The sequence below is a fragment of the Cuculus canorus genome, chromosome 11, assembly GCF_017976375.1.
Source record: "Cuculus canorus isolate bCucCan1 chromosome 11, bCucCan1.pri, whole genome shotgun sequence".
Lineage (NCBI taxonomy): Eukaryota > Metazoa > Chordata > Aves > Cuculiformes > Cuculidae > Cuculus > Cuculus canorus.
The window spans coordinates 5,266,146-5,288,114 of NC_071411.1; the positions used below are offsets into that span (position 1 = coordinate 5,266,146).

Genomic DNA, 21,969 nt, shown 5'->3' on the forward strand with positions numbered 1-21,969 from the left:
TAAACATGGGTTATTGCTTCCTCAAAATTTCCTTGGATATCTCCAGTATCATGAGCACCTCCTTATCTACGCCCACTCCCCACCACAGAGCTAGCAGCCTTCCCTCATCATCACTGAGAGCAACACACACCCTTCTGGCATGGCTTGTTCACTCTCACACTACCCATATACCAGCATCCCTCACCAGAAGAATTCTACTATTTTAGCCTCTTCCCATTTCATAGAAACATTTTTATTTTCAAACTAGAAATAAAAACAAAATTACTGATGTGCTTTTGCTTCATTACACTTCCATCTTCAGATAATGAAGTTCTGCTCTATAATGTTTCATCTGTACCACACACTGAAATGCTTAAGCACTATATCTCACTTAGAAAAACGTAAAGAAAAAAAATATTTTGCACTTACCTAAATTGCCGTCAATGTACATGAACTCAAATGAAGAAAACAGTGAAAACATCCAAAATAAAGTTAAAATCAACAAGTATGCATGCAACTCTTAAAACAAAAGTATTTAAAAACAAGCAACAAACTACAGCACAGTGAAAAACAGAAAATAAGGTGAATGAAAATGCTGAGCCTACTGGTTTTAATATACCTTAGAATAGACTTTCACTGGTCATAAATATTATGATACAAATTCGACTTGAAAATATTTAAGTTGATTACTTATTGAGAGACATATACTGAAAAAATATTTTTTTTATTCTTATTAAGTTAGTTTATTAATGTTACAACACACCTCACGAAGCACAGAAAAACATAAACAGAACATTTCCATTTCTCAGGTTACTAGCTTTACCTTTTCCGTGTAAAAACTTCAATATTCACAATAAGCTTCAAAATTTGTGACATTGCACACACTTACACAGAGACAAGATGAAAGGGATTTATACCCTCCAGAACTCTGGTATTTAGGAACAATAAGGGACCATCTCACCCATCAGTAATCAAGCGTAATACTTTGAGGAATAGTAAGAAAATGCCTATCTAAGAACTCAAACCCAGTCGCTGGCAACTCCCTTCCTATTCCACTAGGATCAAACCTTCAGGCTTTCAATGGGCATAAACAAAATAGCTCCAGAAAAGATGAAGAATGGTCTCAGAAGTGGCCAGAGCAAAAAGATAACAGCTCTTCAGCTTCCTTTGACTTGCATTTAGGATGCCAGCAGCGTCTAATGCAATGAGTGTCAAGGCTGGAAGCAGGTGGGATTGATCCCAGCCATGGAAACCACTGGGTTAAGTTAAGAAGTAGTAAGCTTGTTTAAACATACATTATACTAACCAATAAAAACATTAGTAATAAAAATATTACTATATTAATACATAGTAATTGTCATGGTTTTACAAGTAAAAAGAAATCTGTAATTTTATATGTTTAATTCCACTGACTGGTTCCCAGATAAGCCAGCAAAGTTACAGCAAACTGAATCGCAGTCCTCGCTTCCTGACTTTTCTTTTACAAGGCAGAAAGATGACTAAAAGTGTGTACTTCATATGGTTCATAATGCATCAGAAAGCAAAATAAGTGTATGGTATGTTTAATTCGGGTTGTTTGGAGTTTTGGTTTTGTTTTTTAAAAAAAAACTTATACACTGGCCCGATACTGGTTTTACTAAGAATGCAGTTTAATTAATACAAAGAAGGGAAACGTCATTTCAGATTATTTTTAGTGTATTTTCTTTTACAGTTCTACTTAGATACTTGTCATGAATCAAAGTAAAACTTAAGAGCACATGCAATAACATTGAGTTATTGCATCCAATAACCTGGAGTTCTCACTTCATAAATACACATACCCTCATCTACTGATTATTTTATCGGCTCTACTCTGTTAATTGCAGCATCTAAGAGTTAGTCATATTGCTACAGATATATAGAACTTACTTCAAGAAACAATTTCATATTCAAAACTATGAGCCTCTCAGAGGAACAAAGGAACTACCCTTCTTATCCTTTCTCTTCATCTCAATCAGAAGCAAACTCCTAAGGCATCAGGACAGGAACTGAACTCCTAAAAAGATTATATTTATAGTATGACTTCAAAAAAATACATTAAGCAAATTAAAATTACCTGGTTTTCTGTAAGAAAAAAGAAAAACTCACCATTTATTTCCAGCAATAACACAAGACCATGAATGAGAAACAGCCACCATTCATTGCACACAGTGGTTCATTTTGTATTAATTACATAGGATTAAATAATGACAAGTAGGGAAAAGGGGTATTATTTTGTGCAAGTAAGTTTCCAGTTTATTTTTAAAGCATCACAGTAAATCAAATTCTGTTCTTGCAATTTCATAAATGCATCATTTCAACTGAAACATTAATATGTTGTCTTAGGACCACCTAATCCAAATAGCTTAACTAATTCTCCCTCTTCTTTTGACAGACAGGCAACAATCCTGGGAATGAATACTGCTGAACAACTACTTGTGTCCTCCAAGTTCTTTCCACCTCACAGCCTTCTGCTCTGCGTTACCACCGTCTACGTTACCACCTTCTGTAGAACACATTCAAGGACAGTTAGAGAGAATAACTACCTACCTGGAAGAAAAAGTGCAAAATCTGATTGAGAAATTGCACTTGGATGATTCAAAGAGGAAGAACAACTTTAAATAGCATCTAAATACATCTAAAGTACTCCCTGTTTCTATCTATATAATAAATCTATTTATACAATAATACTAATTGTGCAGTGAGAAAACGTCAAAGAATGACAAAGGAGGATAGGAAGACAAGACAATTTGGGTTGTAATATGTTACTATTGTTTTTTCCTTACGCATAAAGCCTGTTTTCCTGTCATCCAAGATGATCAGACTTGTTTAACATTACTCTTGATGAATCCATATTCAGTATTAGCCTTTTTTTTATATTTTCCCCATATTCCTAGTATTCTAGAAATAACTATTGATTATTTAAATGCAAGTAACTAATACAGCTTACAAATAATTACTTCTGATTGTTCTTACAATAGTTTTCCAGAAACCACAATAAAAACACCAAATTTATAATTCACTCATGTCTCACTCTATCCCCCCTAGTTCGTTTTTCCCTTCAGCAGGCAACTAGATTTGCCCTTCTCCAGTCTCCTGGGACTTCTTGAAGCTGACTATGGGACTAAGGGCCCCATTCAGCATCAATCTCATCATGCACAGCCAATCTGAAAACAGTTTTTAACATTTCAGTAAGAAACATCTCAATTTTCACAAAAAGAAGTTTTATAAGTCATAACCCTCAGACACACAAGGACAGATCCATCACCTTTTAGTACAGATGTGATGGATCACATTCCTAGATGCCCACAAAAAAATATTATCTTTAAAATCATAGCTTTTTGATAATTGAAATTAGTTGTTTGAGAGACTCAATTGCCATGTGGATAAGACTGACAAACTAGCTGACCCAGTCAGCCTGAACTTCCGAAAGCCATTCCTTCAGAAAGGCTTGTCTCCAAATGCTTACAAGAAAACTAGGGGGCAATTAGATAAGAGGGATGGTCCTTTCATATATAAATATTTAATCACAAGAGAGGAAATAGCAGAAACACATGGTCAAGTCATAAAACCAACAGAAGGTCCCTGTGGAGTTTTGCTGGAACCTTGTGGCTGGGTTTTGTGCTGTCTGACATATCCTCAGCAACCCAGACACGGTGAACAGTAAAATGACTATTTTTTTGTCATTATATCAGGTTATTCAAGGCAGTAGACAAAAGCTAAATGCAAAGCAGGATTTGATAAGACTAAGCAACTCTGCAAGGGTTGGTAGATGAAATTCAGGAAGATAAATGTGAAGTCATACATAAGTGAAAATAATCCTACATTCATGCATAATAAACCAGGATCTAAACTGATTATAACCACTAGTAAGACTCTTCAGCTATGACAAACATTCCTATTACAATATTAGCTCAGTACTCAATAGCAGTAAAAGAAAAAAGTCATCCAAAGCTAGAAAAAAGAAACAAATTGACTGTTGGGAATTGTTGAGAGAGATGTACAGAATAAAAGGGCAAACACTAACATCAATGCACGACTCGTTTTACACACACAAAAAAAAGTAACAGGTCTGAAAAAGATTCGGAGAAAAATCAAAGAAATGTCACAGTTTCATGAAAGGAACTATCACACATGCTAAGATTCTCCCGTCTAAAAAAGAACTGAGAGACAGATCTGATCATGGTGCCTGGAAAAATCATAGGTGGCATTGAGACTGGCACCAGACACCAACTATTTAATGTTTCTTCCAGTACAAAGAACAGGAAACCCAAGCAAAACAGTCAAAGTCTAGTGCAAAAACAAATTAATAACAGTGGCTCTTCACATGACAGGCTAAGCTGTGTCATTTGCTGTTATGAGTTGTGGACAGTACGATTTTATATAGGTCTAAAAGCAATTGGCTTAATTAAAACAAAAGTTCAGAGAGTTAAGCATGTGGAAACTGTAGCTCAGAGTATTCAGTGGAGGTATCACCTGTCTACCACGTCTGTTCTGTGAACTTTTGGATACTGTCAAAAATGGACTACTGGACCACTTAGTCTTTGTTATTTTGTTACAAAGTAAGGACGCATTTTAAATATATAAATAGGGTAAAATACATTCTTTTTGTCTTTTGTTAGGATCACCCTTACATGAAAAGAAGAGCAGTTGTGAAAAATAAAAAGATACAATCTTCCCTGAGTGAATGAATAGGAGAACTAACAGGGTTGCTAACTTACTTGCCCTGAAAATGACAAAACAGCTTTTAGAAAAGAAAAAAAACAAACACAGACCAAACAAAAACACAACACATAATCACTGTGGCAGGTGAGAAAAGTCTCCAAATACCAGATTGATTCCAAATGCCAATACGAGATATTAACATAACATTTCCATAAGAAGTCTACTGCAACATTCCTCCTACTGCTAAGGTGACAGCTACTATCAAGATTAGCATGTCTAGCCAATAGGCTTTTCAAAACTAGAACCTTCAAACATGCTTTGGAAATATATGGGTCTAGCAGCATCATAGTACACCTGCTATAAATAAATATTCACCATTACTGTCAGTGTGGATACACAAGAAAATAATAAATTAATTCACTGTACTGAATTCCTGATCAAGACCAGTGTCTCACTGAAGTCACTGGTATCAGTCTTGTTAGCTCCATATTTAGGCTCATGACATGCCTAAGAGGCAGAAAGTTGGGAGAGAAGCACCGATTGTCACAAACTTGGAAGTAAATTAAAAATATCAGTTGTTGTTGCCTACCAGTGAAGAAGTTTAGATTGCAAAGATGAAAGTGAGAGAAATACAGGATTGTGGTTTTGTCTGGGGGAAGTTAACAGATGGCATAAAAAGGAGCAGCTTTAAAATAAGACCAGCAGCCAAAAAGTGTGTGGAGACAGCAATAAGAGAAATTTTTTCATCTCTTCTTTGCCACTGTTTTGTATAGCTTTGTGAAACAGCAGAGACTTAAAGCCTGACCTTAAAGCTTTATTCCTCCAGATTAAAATACTTCAATCTTTTTATAACTTGGGGAAAAGAAGGTTATGTTGTGAACAGAAGTACTTGAAATACATATTCACAAGATGCTCTTTTTCCTAGACACACATTTCAAAACGTTGCTGAAACCACAACTTCAACTTCTTTCTATCATGTAGAATTACAGGATGTTGCATATGAAGATTTAATATCTCATCTTCTCTTAAACTAAAAAAAAAAATTAACAGGCAGCTAAATCTCTATAGAGCTAATACAAAATATGCCTCTGGGTGTTTGTTTATGCTTTTGCAGAAGGGGCTCGTTTACCTCTTAAAAAATGCTGCTGAGTGTATTTAGACTGTTGCTGCAAAAAAAGACGCTTGAGAAAGTCTTAAAAATAAGAAAAAGGGTAGCAACAAACCATCTCTCTCTTCAGCGGGAAATTATAACCTGCATTCAGATTCTTACTAAGGTCCTTTCCTACCAGTTAACAGACAGAGGCAGATAGATCAAGACACAATTCCTGTTGTAAATGTCCTGTTGTTCCAGTATAGGATACAATAACAGAAGTAAAACATCAAGTACTTAGCTGTAAACCAACAGAAAGAAGCTTTCAGAATTACTTACCTGATTTTCTTCATGGGAAACTCTCATTTGTTCTTTAAGAACTGACATTCTGGCTGCTTCTTCTTTCCTCAACACTCTTTCTTTCTTTAGCTCAGGACTCCAGAAAGTTTTGATGCTATTCATGGAGGATCCCAGCTTACTGTCCTTAATGTCTAGTTCTTTTCTGAGAAGATCGTTCTCCCTCTGTAGCTCCTTAAGCTGTGCCTGTAGGTCTAACATGGTACTATCTCTAACCTGTCTCAGCATAGAAGGAACCTGATGGTGGTGATGGTGCGAAGATGTGGTCAGACCTCCATGCTGATCGGTATAAGAAAGGACATCTGTGTGCGAAAGTCCAGCTGAAGCAATATTAGGACTGCTCCCCATAGCTGTGACTCGACCACCATACACAGCTCGATTTGTAGCCCTTCCAAGAGTCATTGTGCCCTTTGGGAAAGTAGTAGAAGCTACACCTTCATGGTCACTCAGATACATTGGTCCAGATGTTGCATAGGCTGCATTAAGGGACTGGATGTTCTCCATTGATAACGTCTTACCTGTTCCTCCTCCTCCTCCACTGCTCGTTCGCCTATGGCCCAGGCGAGGAGACCTTGGCAAGCGAGGAGATCTGGAGGGACTTCCTTCTAAGTTACCGATTGTTCTTGCACTTCCGTACATTTTTCTTCTACTTTGAGGTACTATTTAGTAAGAAATTAGTAACACTAAAGTTTAATAATAAATCTATAATTCCAGCTAGAAATATTGGCAGTTTCACTGCATTCTCCCAGTAGACAAAAATCCACAGGTTCCTCCAAAGGCAGAGACCTGTAAAAAACATAAAAGGAAGTGAATTTTCATCTTGGAAAATAAGTTAACAAGTAATCAGCATGCATCAGAGAATAAATAACCTACTTCCAAGAGTAAATAAAAAATTTACTATATATTTGTTATTCAGGATGACTAGTTAAAAATGCATTTTCAAACTCGTATCATTCATGCTCATTTCCTTCCTGATAAAATAAGTAAAAGTGTCAGAATATTTTCTAACAAGCTTTATAGTGCAATAAACACCATGGGCCCTAAAACATCTTAGCTAATGTTAACGAACTTAGATGACTGACCATGTGGAATTATATATTAAAAAAGAAACAGTTCTTGTTGGCATCAAGAACTACCTAAACTAAGATATTGATAGTTGATAATTGAGCAGCATAGTCTCCAGCAATATTAGATTAATTCAGACAGAATAAAAAAATAGGCAGGGGGTTTCATTTTTGTTTAGATTGGGGTTTTCAGATAGGAAAAAGGACGAAGGAAACATTTCAAGTGTTTGACGTAACCAGTAAAAACAGTTTAGTAAGAAAAAAACTATCACGCTTATTTGAGTGAATATTTCCTTCTAAACAATTATGTATTACAATACATTATTATTTGTTCAATTAAATACTAGCTTGCTAATATTTGTTGTTAATAAGACTCTCAGGAAAAGGCTGCTTGGGAATAAACTAGGTTTTCATTTAGAAAAGGAGTGCTTATGAAATACAAATTTCCTTCTTTCTTTTCATACAGATAGCATATTATTACTTTGATAGATTTACCATGCTAATTTATTTAACCAAACAATAGATAGAGGTGGACCAATGCTCTGTTTACAAATTCTTCAGTACAATAATTATACATTTACCACATTTCAACTAAGTTTACTAACTTTACACAGCATTGATATAAACATACAAATAAGACTTTAGGATTAAGCATACCCAGTGATTTATTTATTTTTATAAAACAATTCTAAACATTTCAATAACTGTGTAGTATTTAATTGGTGGTCATTAACCAAATCTAGTACCATTTATTTCAAAGGTAATTAGAGGAAGAACAAGAGATATTCAGTCAAGTCCAATAAGCTTTAACCACACCTTCAAGGCATCCACACTATCTATGAGTACATTATTTTGCAGTAATTTAGAACACCTGTTCTACATTTGCTGTGTAAACATGTGTTGATGCAGGCAGGAGGATTATTTGAGGTCATTTATTAATAACCCTAAATGTGTTAAATCCTCACCAACAATGTTAGCATAAAACATTAAGGATACTAATGATGCCAGCAAACAAGAAGCATGCTGAGCTCTTCTCTGACCCCTCGCTATCCCACACATCTCACATCACACCTTACCAAGCATTCTTAGAATTCATATATGTGCAACATTTCCATCAAGCTCAACAGCCAGCACACTCTAAACCACTTTAGTTTAATCTGAATTACCAGTATGCATCTGAATTCACTGAGATATTTCAAGGATAAACCTTGAGACTTTCTTTACAGCTGTGAAAACTCTCAGATGCATAGAAACCACACACCATTGCTTTATGGAAAAGGGAACAGAGGCACATACCTAATTTTCTACTCTTTACTGCCTATACACAGAGTGTTCTTAGCTTCAGGAAGATTTACTGTGTGTCTCAACACATCAGGAATTGGAGGTATGAAGAAGCAATATCAGCCTTAAGGCCTCAACAAATGCCACACAGATCATCTACTGCCTGGAGAGAAGGAAAGACAGGAGGTCCCTTCTTGCATCTTCCCATAGAACCAGCTGACACAGAGCCATTCTAGTTTAGCTTAGAGTGGGCAGGTGAGACAAATGATTCTACACTGAAAACTACATTGATTTCATATTGCTATTTTAATTTGGGTGGGTAATTATTACTCTAAAGCAACAACTTTTCACCAAGTATTTCAAGTATGGGTTTGCTGAACTAAAGCATAACCTTTATGCACCATAGTGCAAGGGGTGAAGATAAAGATAAGTGGAACCAAGAGGAAACATAAGAAACTTATGGAGAGGATGGGAAGCTGTATAGACAAGAACAGTACACCCACAACGGAAGAGACAAACCCTTCCTTCTTGATGGAATCCCAGGAACTGTAGATGTTGCAGTAGCAAGCACAAAGGAGCTTCAATACAACTCAGGAAGTTTATATGCCCCTAAAAATTTCTGAGACAAAAAGTCACTCCAATTCATCCAGTCGTACCTGGGATGGACTGCAGACCCATCGCACACATTCCCCCATAAAAGATTACTTCGCGAATTAAAATCTAAAATCAGCTTAATAGTACTAAAAAAATTAGATGCTCATTTATTTGTTTCAATCTTTTCTAATTTTAAAATGTTTTAATGTACATAATGTATGACCTAAACCCCAACCATTATAATTGTGACTTTAATAGTTTGCATTGGAAACAAAACCATATAAAAGGATTCAGAAAATTAAGCGTGCATTCTCAGAGAAAGACACTGGACACTTCCCCCCCCACTCCCCGCTCTCATCAGCCAAGAAAATCCCAGCAAATAAGGAGCAGTCTATTTTATGCCAAAATGCTTTCTAGATGCTTTTCTAACTTAGGCTTAGCTTGCTTTCCATATTTCTTCCTTGTTCCATCACCTGCACTCTGCAGAAATAGTTTCTGGGTTTCACTGGTTACATACTTTTAATTCTCTCACCCCACCTCCAAAAAAAAAAATTAAATGAATCAATGTCACCAAGTTCAAAGCAAGTAAGAACTTTCTGCACTGTCTGTCAATCTTCTCATAACAAGTCCAAAATATTTGTGTAGAAGCATTGCAGTTTACTTTCAGAACAGGGGCTATTTTGCCTGTTTCCTGAGCTCTATGAATCGCCATGGTTCAGGGAAAAAATAACAGCTAAGTAGATCTTGGCAGACAGAAGTTTGGCATCAAAATTAATTTTAATGAAATTATTAAATTCCTCTTCTATTCAGACCAGAAAAGAAAATACAATATATTGCTACATCCCATGTCCCTCCTGCTAAATATCTAGGCCTAAGCTGCCCAGCAGTCTCAGATCAGACACTTGAAAACATTAAAAAAAAAATGGTAACAGTCTGAACTTTGCTACCAGGTCTCTACGTAGCCACAGGGCATCCAGATTTCTCCCCAGTTCTATATTAGAACTTTCACTGACAAGGAGGTGTTAGACAGCACGCAGCATGGCTAATTCCGCAGCAGAATTAACAACTTTATTGTAAAAAACATCAAATCACACTATGCTGGATAACGCCAAGAAATGTAGGAAAATTTCAGTAACTGGATATAGGGCCAGAAATAAAACACAGGAAACCTTGCCTCATGAGATACTTCCATGACAGAAAACATAATACAAGCAAACGTTCATACTGTGCTCAGGAGGAACACCGACTACTAAATCTAAATCATCACCATAACAGTACAGAAATCATTCTTCATATCACTAATAGCAGCCAAAAATTTTTAGACAAAGATAAAGAGTTGATTTCTTCCTTCTCCTGTTTTTGAGGTGTTTCATTGTTGGATTGGGGTTTTTTCCTCCCCTCAGACTAGGACACACTGAGTTTCCTAAGGGTCAAAATTACTGTCTCCTTATCAACTGATAATCAGTATTTGAACATGGAGCTACTTGCTGACTTGTCCAATACACCTTATGTACACATAGTGGGGCCAGAACAGCCACAAAAATACAGATAGTGGGGCAGGGGAAGGAAAATAAAGAGTCCCAATAATTATGCTTAGAAAGCTAAGAATCCAATTAGAGTTTGTGACTTCTCCTCTGGCCAGAACCACCTAGTCAGCAGTAAGTTTGGATATTAGCCAAATACTCAATAGCTCTGCACAATTACTTACCAATACTAACATTCAGCCAAGAGCTTAAACATTTGAAATGCTACTGTAAGCTTTAAGGGAACTCCTTCCTTTGAGCTGTCCTCCACAAATAACATATAGCAACAGTTAAGTGCAGAAATTATCAATCTGTTTTAGAAGCTATTGAGCATTTTAAGAAAAACTGTTTAGTACTACACAGCTCCCAACCAAAAATAATAAAAAAGAAGAGATGATGTAGAAGATAGGTCTTCTATTCTGCACCAGGACTCATCTTCCCTGTACTCCGAGATACCACAAAAGGAAGGCAATTCACAGAGAGTTCTGTTTGACCAACACACATCCTGGCAAACAGTAAGGATTTTTTTTTTTTTTTAAATAAATGAATCATTTAAATGCTCTTATCACAACAAAACCCATCATCATACACAGAAGTCCAGAGACGTCTATGTATTTAACATAGTGACCAAGAGCCAGAAATATTTCTGGCACATTCTTTTAGTTTACCTGGGGTTTTGACTACTTCAACAGTGGCTCAACATATCCTTATAAAAGACAATACTTGTTTTCTTTGTGTGTCTTTTTTATTTTATGCACTGATTGGAAAAAAAACAGCAAAAAAAAAAGCTGCAAACTAGATAAAATCAACATCTATATACGATATGCCTCCTTCCTTCATTTTTCTAAGCAGCACGAAGTGTCTTATTTCAATGAAGTAACAAAAAGATAACCAACAAAATACAGATTCATACAGGGTTTGTTCAAGACCTGCATTGTTATTAAGAGGCCAAAGTATTCTTTTTTTCTCCTCACCACTATCAGACTGATCAAACTACTTATTTACCACCACCATTTTTTATCAGAAGAATTACCCATTTCTTCCTATTATTCTTCTTCGTTATTCCTTAGAAGTTTGAAAAGCAAAATATACACGACAACATTAAAAGCAACATTATCTTCATCTGGGTTCCTTAGAGTGCCCTGAATCAACATTTCTAACGTAAATCAACGTTTTACTACAGTCTGCACAAATTTAGTTTTAATTGTCAATAAGCATTAATTTATCTACTTTCTTTTGTAGTAAGTTTTAAATGTAGTACATACATAGCTGTGTATAAAGTTAGTTTCAAAGTTTGTTTTGATCTTGCAGGCTGGTGATGTCCCTGAACTCCCATCAATGCTAAACGAAAGAACTGCCTCACAGGAAGAGCTCATCACACCTGCCTTTGCCTTTCATTTCTTTTTCATACAAAAGAAATGGTATATGAAGGCGAAAGTAATAATGGCTGCTGAATAGGCATCTAAATGACACACATGGAAGATAAAATTGGCAGGTATTCTACTACTGCCAGGCGCAGTGACAGCAATTAGAACTTTTCACGCGATCAGGAAACTCTACCAATGGAAATATTTGCTCCAAACACAGTATTAAATACCTTGAAAAGCAAGCAGTTCTGACTGCATTATCAAGATTGTCAATTACATTACACCCAGGAATATTTAACTGAAGAGTCAACAATAACTTCCAAATTCTCTTCTATACAAATCTCAAAGTTTTAAAACAAGTCTAGAATTCAGTAGAGCTACGTTTTTTCCATGCAATGACTTTTTATTACAATTTTAGAGACATTGTAATTGTTTTAAAACCACTTTGGAGTGTAATATTAATTAGAAATGGGCTTTAAATAAGAGTAATACTTCAAACTTCATCAACTGACATCTCCATTACTTTGTAACTTTTGTTAGGTCTCTCTCCAATGTTCAAACACTAAGTATTTTCTAACACTTCTGCTAAAAGAATTCTCTCCTGCATGTGACAACAGGAAGCCTCCCTTGGGCATCAATCAAGATTGTTTTTTTACTACCTTTTCTTATGTTGTGTCAAATATTAAAGACCTGAAGATAGATCATAAAAAACGAGTCTTCTAAAGCCAAGCAACAGCAGAATCATAATTTTCATTGATTTTTGCCTCTAGAACACGTTGTATCTTTATCAAAAGTTACAGGGCACTCACCACACAAGTTTCTCATTTGATGATCAATCAACAAAAGCAGGGATGTTTAGCATCATCCTTTGTTTAAGAAATTAGAGAACCAGTGTTAGCAGTGTTGTTAAAAGCAAAGTTTCGAAGGCTTTGGGTAAAAATCCCTCAGTGTTAACTGATGAAAGTTCACTGTTCTGAGCTCGTTGTGTTATTGTTTTGCTGACACTCTCTGCAACTTTTAACTCCAAGATGCTATTTTTTGTTGGGGGCAGGGAATCACCAGTAACAAGGGATAGAAACACACATTTCAAAACACTGTCAGTATCTCTTCTTTTTTGTTGGTTTTTTTTAAGTCTCCTCAACTTTCCAGCACCATAACGACCCTCTCAGGATACACAACTATTTCTAAATGCTTGGCAAGATTTGCCTTTCCAGAGAAAGAATTCCTATCACTTTAGTCTTCGCAGATATGCCAAATTCTGTATCCTAGTCTGTATTCAGTGTGCATTCCATCATGCAATTGTTAGCCACTTGCCACTTCTTTCTTGAAAGGAAATCTCATTTATCAATGCAAGCCTGCATTTACAAACTCCAGTCTTTTGTGGAAGACTTCTCTAAGGCACCTGGTTAGCCAAACAAATGATATTTTTAGCTCAATGACTATGAAAAAAATAAAAACAAGAAAAAATGTCTTAAAGTTTATTAAAATAGTCTCCTTTGAGAAAGTTTAATGTTTTTACATATGCATGCTTATACTAAAGCTCTTGCTTCAAAGTGAAAGCTTTTGTAAACTCTGTGTGACACCTAATATCTGTCTTTCCCCTTGCTATAACCTTATTTGCTATTATGTGTACGAGATTAGCAATAAGAAACAAAACAGTCAGTCAACTGCTCAGGAATGACAGAAGAAAAATATCAAGGTATTAAACACATTTCCTTCCAAATTCTGTCCACAATAGGAAAAGTCACACTTTTGATGCATCAGGAATGTTTTGATAGTGCCAAAATAAACAACATTAGTCAAATAAAGCCACAAAGGTGGAACATGGAAAACTCTTGTTACATGTACACGCAACAGCAAGCATCCCCATTGTCAACATTCATACTAACATGCCAATTCCCAAGTGCAATTTCTAAGTCCTCACAGGCATCTGACATGAACATTTGACATTGATGACAGATGTTATTCTAACTGCTTTCCTTTAGGAAAACAAATAGTCTGAGCAGATTTCAAATGAGATCTGTATAAAAGATATACAAATGAAAACCAAGGTACATCCTGACTGTCAATTCTTAGCCATCAAAAAACACATGCTTTACACAGCAAACTGTCTTCCAGAGAAGCACTTGAGAGTATCCATTTCCGGCACTACAATTTAACATTGGTCAACAAAAAGAACAACTATGCTTTACCATGTCATGTTTGTCCACTATTCTGAATTGTTCAAAGAATGGTAAGTGGCAAGAACTGCATTTCAACAACATGTTTTGAAGTAAAAGAACGCACTACAGAAGACTGTTTAAATGAAAGTCCATATCATCACAGAAATAACAGACTCATGCTGTTTCATTAAGGTATTAAAGGATTCAAACGTCACACATACCACAGACAATGAAATAGGTATCTTAGCAGATTACCTGTAAATTTTACTGACCATGAAAAGTGCTCAGTTAACAACACTGAAAACTGAAGTACCATCAGCACAACATCCAACAGGATCCAACCCGTATGTGACAATAAACCAGTTGCTGAGAATTCAAGTACTGTGGTCTCCAAGTCCATTCAATTTGCTATTTTTGCAGTGACATAATCCGAATGGATGCCAAATAGTGTAGCCACAACTACAGACGCAGTAAACCTCCATTAGGAACTGGAACTAAGTCACCAAAGCGTGTTAGCCTCTCAGAGTCAGTAGAGCAGTATGGCAAATAAGTCAGGTCAGGTCCCTTGGGAAGAGTGTGATCTACTCTGAGGGAAACTGTCCACATATTACCAACACTCTGCCCAACATGTGATCTGTTGGGCTAAATTCAGCCATGACAGAGACTTCTCTAACATTTCATTCACTTCTTTCGAAATAAGCTGCACATTAAATCCAGTTAGGCAATCATTATAGAGGTTGCTTTCTTCAGTGACTTCCCACTCCAACTCCACAATTATCCCAGCAACTACAGCATGTCACTTTCACACATACAAATACCATTTATCTTCCACTAATCTTTTCACTACTTTCACCATCCCATGGCATTTCCCTCACAATTTGGGATTTTTTTTTAATGTGATTTAACTCTAAAATAAATATCGCCTAATTTTCCATTTCTGTAGAACTTAGCTGCTAGATTCTACATCTACACTATAATTTCAGTTAGAGGGATAGGATAATAAGCATGACAAGCAAATAGAAGCTTAAGATAGCACTTGCTAAAAGTGGGATACTTCAAGAAAATAAAAAGTGCATTGGTCATTAGAAGTAGTCACACGTTAACTAGTCTGAAGCATTTCCAGTGAATGTTCATCTGCAAGATTGAGTTTTGCACATTGTCTAGAAAGCGCTATAGAAAGCCGATAACCCCTTTCAAAAAAAAAAATTTAATTCTCAGAAAATATTAAGCCTTGCTAAACATCCGAAATGTAAAAGGTTCCCATAATATCTTGAGACTCTAAGCTACACCTCAAGTTCTTAGACACATCCACCTGCCATCCTAGAAGAATAGAAAGTGACGCTAGAGTTCTCCTTCATTCTCATTACAAATTAAAGAGATCACAGTGATATGCAACTTTCCAAACATGTAAACTGTCCATCCAGAAGTCTACACTTCTAATGTCATGAAGGAATTTCATGTTTCTGTGAACGGCAATGGAGCCATACCCAGAAGTGCTAAAACATCTTTGCTACTATTCTCTCTTTTGTCAGAGCTCAGCCCCTGACCGACTGTCTCTGAAAGGAGATGAGCTTTGTGTTCCTAATTGTTATAATGACTCCAAATCAAAATCTGGCTATTTCAGATATTTCAAAATCTACTATCACTAAATGAACCATAAGACCTCCACGAGATTAACAACCAAGAAAGCAACACCACTACTTGAATAGTATACCACAAATGTTAATTCCTAGAACTACATTTACCTTTTCTCCAACAAATAAACATTTGTATCTATGCACACAAACTTTCTCGGGCACATGCAACAAAGAGTTCACAACCAGTCTCAAAGCAAATAAGCAAGTATTTTTTTCCCCATCCTCACACCTTATATACACACAGTAACAAAACAACATAAATCCATCTCACTATTTCAAAAAGATTGTTTCTTTATAAAATGCATTACTTAAAGTGACCAATTAAAAGTTAAGTGCTCCAGAAAAAGATTTAAGTAATGTTTCTGCTGATCGGCCTTTGCACTTTCTTCTAAGTATCACCCAGAAGAAGCAGCACTATCCAGTTCAATTAGACAGTTTTGTTTGAGCTCTCCCTTTATCAGCTACGCTCCTCAAAAAGAAATTATAATCTCACTTTAAAGTAACTCTTGCCCTTTTATCAGGGCTTTGTAGAAAATATATACTAGCATTAATGTTGCAAAATAAATAAGTTGAGTCAATCTTGTCATTGCTAAGTACATATAAGATCACTCAAAAACTAAAACTTACATCATAAAAATATTTTAAAGCAATCCTAAAACTGACAGAACCAAATACAATCTCACAAATAAAAGAGCAGTCACATTACCAGAAAAAAAAATAATAAAAAAATCCAGTATTGCTGTTACAGTTCCTAGGTGGATCTGACTAATCATCTGCATATATAGTCTCGGCATCTTACAAACCAAATTAAACTGAGAGGATAACAAATGCATCACAGTGGATAAAAATATACTAAACACCATAAGAGATACAGGTGGAATAACATATGTTATCTTTGGAAGGGATACACAGGCTGGTTGCCTCACCCTCTGAGGGGTGAACAACCCACTCTTTTCCATTAGTCATCCTTGAAAGGTCTGCAAGAATCATCTTTCTAAAGCAATAAAACCACACAAAGCATTCTTTTACAAAAGCATGCATGCAAAATACCTAGTTCTCCACATATCCGCTCTATTTGACCTTAGACAGTCGAACGTGCTCACAGTATCTGGCTACCAAGAATATGGGCTATCTCCTCCCTTGCCATCTTTCTACAGCCTTCAGAACAGGCAAGAGAGGAGGGGCAACTGGCATGGATAATTATATCTTACACTACCACTCATCAGAATTTGACCCCGAATTCGGCTACCAGCACTTTAGGGGAATTGAAGAACCACTCATAAAATACACAATATGGGGAGACTGGTCTCCTTCAAATGCAGCTTAACCACTATAGAGTATTCCAAGTATAATGAGTATAACAAAGCATTTAAACACTAACAGAAGGTGAAAGGAGGTCAATGCTCAGGAAGACCAAAGGCATACAATGAACTCCATCTTGCACAGTAAGACGGGAAACTACAAAAGATGCCTCTGCATGCCTCTCTCTCCTTCATGCTTGGGAAGGAGAGAAACCATTTCAGGAACTGAACCCTCTACCCCTGGAAAAAGGGATGCATCTTGGTTCAAGAAAGAAGACACTTCACATTCATAAACTCATCTTCGTAGTATAGGAAGAAAAAACCCCACACAAAGAAGAAGTCAAAGCACCTGATCTCAGTGCTAGAGTGATGAAAGAAAACAATATGGTATCACCTTCCCCATTCAGGAAGATGCCATATCAGCCCAGGTACCCTATCAAACGAGCAGGACTAATAGGAGCTACTTAAAGCTAATGGCAGGCAAGTCTCCTCCAAACCTGTCTAAACAGACTGTCTGCAACACAGAAATAACCTTTCAATTCTCAGCACTACCCTTCAAAACTATCTACTGTGTTTTCTGGAGTCAGTATTTTTACCACCTATTCTCTCAAGTGACCAAATGGCATTTCAGAGAGAATAAGAATAGTCCATACACTCACTTTCTCTTTCACTGTCCCCTTCCCCTTGCATTTGAAATGGCAGAGGTGATAAAATAAAACGTGTATTTGAAGACATAGTACAAGTGAATGACAAAAAAAACCCCAAGATCTCTCAGTACCCAATATCTACCCCACCCGGGGCACATTTGTGAGAGATACCACACCTAGTTTCTCCACAGTTTAAACATCTAGTTTCACCCTGAGCTGTGAAGCTATAAATCCCAGGGATTGCCTTCACCTCATTAATCCTATCCAAAAGGAAAACTCTGTTCCCTTCATCCACAGGACAGAGTCAGTCCCCCCCCATGCCGTTTCCTCTAGAAAAAGTGAAATTGCTAACTCACCTCAATGCCTTTGAAAACTGACAGAGCTTTCAGACAAAAAATAATAAATAAATCAGTAATGGAAAGGTTTGTTTTAAAGCACTACAGAAAGATGGAGTTGTTGTCACACACCGCCCTTAACCCCATCACCCACCAAGCCAAGACCTCAACTAAGTTTCTCATATGAAGAAACTGATATAGCTTTTCCCACAGTAATACACTCCTTAAGGGAACTGGAGAAACTTGGCGTTATAATATCCCTGCATGCAGAAACAGACACTAAAAAAAGGACCTTTTCCTCTTCACATCCAGGGAAGCAGAGACATCAGGAAACGCAGAGGAGACTGTGAAGGGATAGGGGCTACGAGACCACAGAATCATGAGATGTCAGGCTGGAAGGGACCTCAAGGATCCGATCCAACCTTTTTAGGCGATACACAGTTTAGATGAGACGGCCCAGTACCTTCACAAAACGGAGAGAGAAAACAGCAGCCGTGGAGAGGGCAGAAGAACCGCGGGGGAGGACCCGAGCGGTGAGGAGGGCGGAGGCAGAGCCGAGGGGAACCCAGCCCCAGCCCCAGGGCGCCTTTCGCCCGAGCAGCGGCGCCCTTGACGAGGAGAACTCGAGGAAATCCCCCCCGGCAGAGGGGGAGGAAGACGCTCGAGGAGTGAGGACACAGGGGGAGGTGGTGCCGAGCCGAACAGATCGGCCCCAGGGCCGCGGGGGGGTCTCCGATCAGCCGGAGCAGCGCCCGGGAGTTTAACGATCTCCTACAGGGGGAGGATCCGCGCAGCATCCTCCCTCGGAGCAGGCCGGGGGGGGCGTGAGACAGAGGGTCTTCTCCATCCTCGACTTTGCCACAGGGAAATGAAGTGCCAGGGGGAAGAGGAGACTGGAAGGGGGGGAACCATCCCCCCTTCCCCGCCCTTGGAAGGAGGGGGGAGCCGGAGGAGGGCCTGCTCTCTCCATGGAGCTGCCGTGAGGGCTGCGCGCGACACGCACGTTTAGAGGGGAGGGGAAGGTGGCCAGGAATAGGGAATAAAACCCAATCCTAAACAAACAAATCGATAAGCGAAATCACTGATTGGGGAAAAAAAAACCCAACAAAAAAAGCCGACCCGAAAACTAACCCCGACAAGTCGGATTTGCCCTCCGCCCCACGGCACTCATTGGCCGCGCCCGCTCGCATCAGCGCCGCCAGTGGCCCCGCGCCGCGTCCGTCAGGAGCGAAACGGCAGCTCGGAGCCGAGGGAGCGGATCCCCATCCATCCGTCACCAGGCTTAGCAGGTAGCCGCCTGGAAATCAATCACACCCTGATAAAAATATAGATCCGTTCCTCCTCCATCACGGTACCGCTCTAGTGGTCTCAGCCATACGTATGTCTGCACCCTTGGATTTCAGTTCACGCATGGATTTCATCATATGCACCACTCCTGTCCAACCTAAAATAATCCTTAAATTAAAAACGAAACACACAGCATTCTGAGGAACCCCAGTAAGTACTCATTAATTATATAACTGCAAGATTATACCCTGTTCGTTTCTGCTTCCCATTCGCCAGCCACTAGAAAAGAACAGACATCTCCCACCTCTTCCCTGACATGATTTGTAAAACCCCAAACCTGACCCGGTATAAAGCCAGCAATTTCCAAAGCTCATCAATTCCATTCTAGAAAGATTTAACAACAATATTTTTAAACACTGAGCACACACACAAAAAAATGAGACTCCTATGGCTGCTTTTAGAAGAAACTGCAAGAGAGGTTTCTGGCTGACGATTCTGTAGGGAGAGGCACTCTAACCAGAATGTGATCTGCACTTGGTCCCGTTTATTACAATGAATTTCTAAAGCAATACACAAAGCCAGTTCTGCAAATTCATTCCCAGTTTCAGCTACCAAACGGCCGTAGAAAGCAACATACAGCAATTCCCTTAATCGCGATAAATTCACGGCAATGTATTACAGCCATATTCTCGGTTAAAGCTTCTCACCTTTCAAATCACTGCATCTGCCTTGCGTCCTCGCAGGGATTTTACAGCATCGCGTTTAGCTGACATCTCCTTCGCGCCGGGGAAGGAGGCGGCAGGGAGAGCCGGAGGAGCCGAGGGGACCCGCTGCAGCCGGGGGATGCTCCTGGGCTCCCGTCCCTCGTCTTTCTGTCCCTCAGCGAGTCTCCCTCAGTCAGCTGCGAGCCCGGCTGTCTGGGATGCCAGTCCCTGACTCAACATTCCCAGCATTCCCGAGGAGCTGGGGCTCCACCAGCGCCGAGCATCCCGCCGCCGGGGGCAGCAGCAGCACCGCTGCTCCAGCGTAGAGTCCCCCGGGCTGCTGCGAGCTCCGTCGCTGCCCGTCCCCTGCGGACCCTGAGCTCCAGTCCCCACCCAGGAAATGTCTGAAAGGGAGCGCGTTACTCGGTGTGAGATAGCCTAAAAATACACCTCTGCCTGCGTAAAACTGCAGAGCCGAAATTGCTTTCTCGTCCCCGTTCACCGAAGGCCGAGAGCGGGCAGCGCTTAAGAACGCCGTATCTGAAACCCATCGCTGTACGTGCATCCATAGGCAGAAAGAAACCCTAAATCTGTGCATTGCCTTAAGTAACTAAGGCAACATCCATGTGTGTTTGTGTTTAAATAAAATAAATGCAGGGAACCAAAGCAGATTAGCTGCTACGTGAAGCCTGAAAGCCTTTTTCATCACAAAACCCATAAACTGCATTAAAAATTACTCCCAAGATGTTATTGATTTTGTTATCTTTTAAGGGAAGTGAGGGAAGCTTCTACAAATATCACCTGCTTCTCATCCTAAGAAATGAGAGGGTTTTCCTCTTCTTTTTTTCCTTTTTTCTCACAGCTTGAGTTCAATTGTTCTTGCTGCAATGCCAACTGCTCACCCTCCGTGCTTAGCTTCAACACAACTTCATACCTTACCCTACACAGGATTTCATAAATGTATTTTGTCTACCTGTTCTTAACCTCATTGCTGTAACAAAGTTTTTAAGAAGCCTTTCAGCTCTGTAGTTTTTTTTACTGTAATCTGTATTTTATTCCTCTTGGCCACATACGCATCTGTACATGACACTACTAAATATCGTTGATAACAACAGCTTTTATGGAATTCCTATTAAACACTGTCATATGAAATTTATTTCCACTAATCATGTTTAAAACTAATGTAATCTCTTCATTGCTGTATTCAAATTATACAAAGCCAGTTAAAATAGTTTATTGTGAATATTTATCAAGATGCAAATATTCAAAACAATGCTAGAATGCAATTAACAGTAAAATTATAGCAGCATTTTTATTTCCCTGGGAAAGGGACAGAGTCTTACTCTATCTGTCTACCTCAGCTGTAACTACAGTATGGGACAAATATTTTTCCGAGTTCAAAGAAATGGGACAAGCCATGATTAAAATGCAAACTTCAGCTGCTCTTCAAACCTGCAAACTTGAAGACAATTCTGCTAAAAGAGTTACAAAACTCTGGAAATCAGGGACAGAGAAAATTTGTTTCTAGAGAAATTGACAAGAAGGGACATGCTTTTGTATACAAATAAACTTCGCTTGATCTGAAGAGCAAACAGAAAATACTCTTGTGCTCCTGAAGGCTTAGCAAGTCTGCATCTGTAAGAAAGTGGATAAACGCTATGAAATGTGGGTCACTACACTGAATGCTTCAAAGCACAAGAACTGTCCATTTTCGAAAGTTTGGTGCTTAATTTGGATTCAGCGTGCAGCAAGAATACCTTACAGTTCTATCCTAGTACTGTTATTGACAACAGGACTTTTATTCTAAGTGGTGTCAGCTGCTGACAGCTTTTTTTAAGAAACAAATCACCCCATCCTTGTCTGTATGAAAAGACAGGAACATCAGGTTCTGCTTTATCTTTTTGTGACTCATTCACTGGCAAAGGTTATGGGCCTTGTGATAGCCTGCAAAAGCCAGG

The 21,969-nt window shown here is 38.4% G+C and overlaps 1 protein-coding gene across 17 annotated transcripts in view; it reads right to left on the reverse strand.

Moving 5' to 3' along the window:
• Positions 1-20,404, reverse strand: part of ERC2 (ELKS/RAB6-interacting/CAST family member 2) — a 416,897-nt gene extending 396,493 nt beyond the window's left edge. For 11 of the 17 annotated variants that reach the window (XR_008451688.1, XR_008451687.1, XR_008451686.1 and 8 more), the window contains exons 1-2: positions 20,015-20,404; positions 6,092-6,895 (exon numbers count right to left, since the gene is read on the reverse strand). Coding sequence is in view for 1 of the 17 variants with exons in the window: in XM_054076666.1 (XP_053932641.1) it covers positions 6,092-6,748 (657 nt within the window). In the remaining 16 variants the exon portion in view is untranslated. Of the gene's footprint in view, positions 1-6,091; positions 6,896-18,483; positions 18,871-20,014 lie in introns of those variants that run through there. The other 6 variants (XR_008451680.1, XR_008451677.1, XR_008451682.1 and 3 more) reach the window with 2 other exon arrangements.
• Between the last annotated feature and the right edge of the window lie 1,565 nt (positions 20,405-21,969).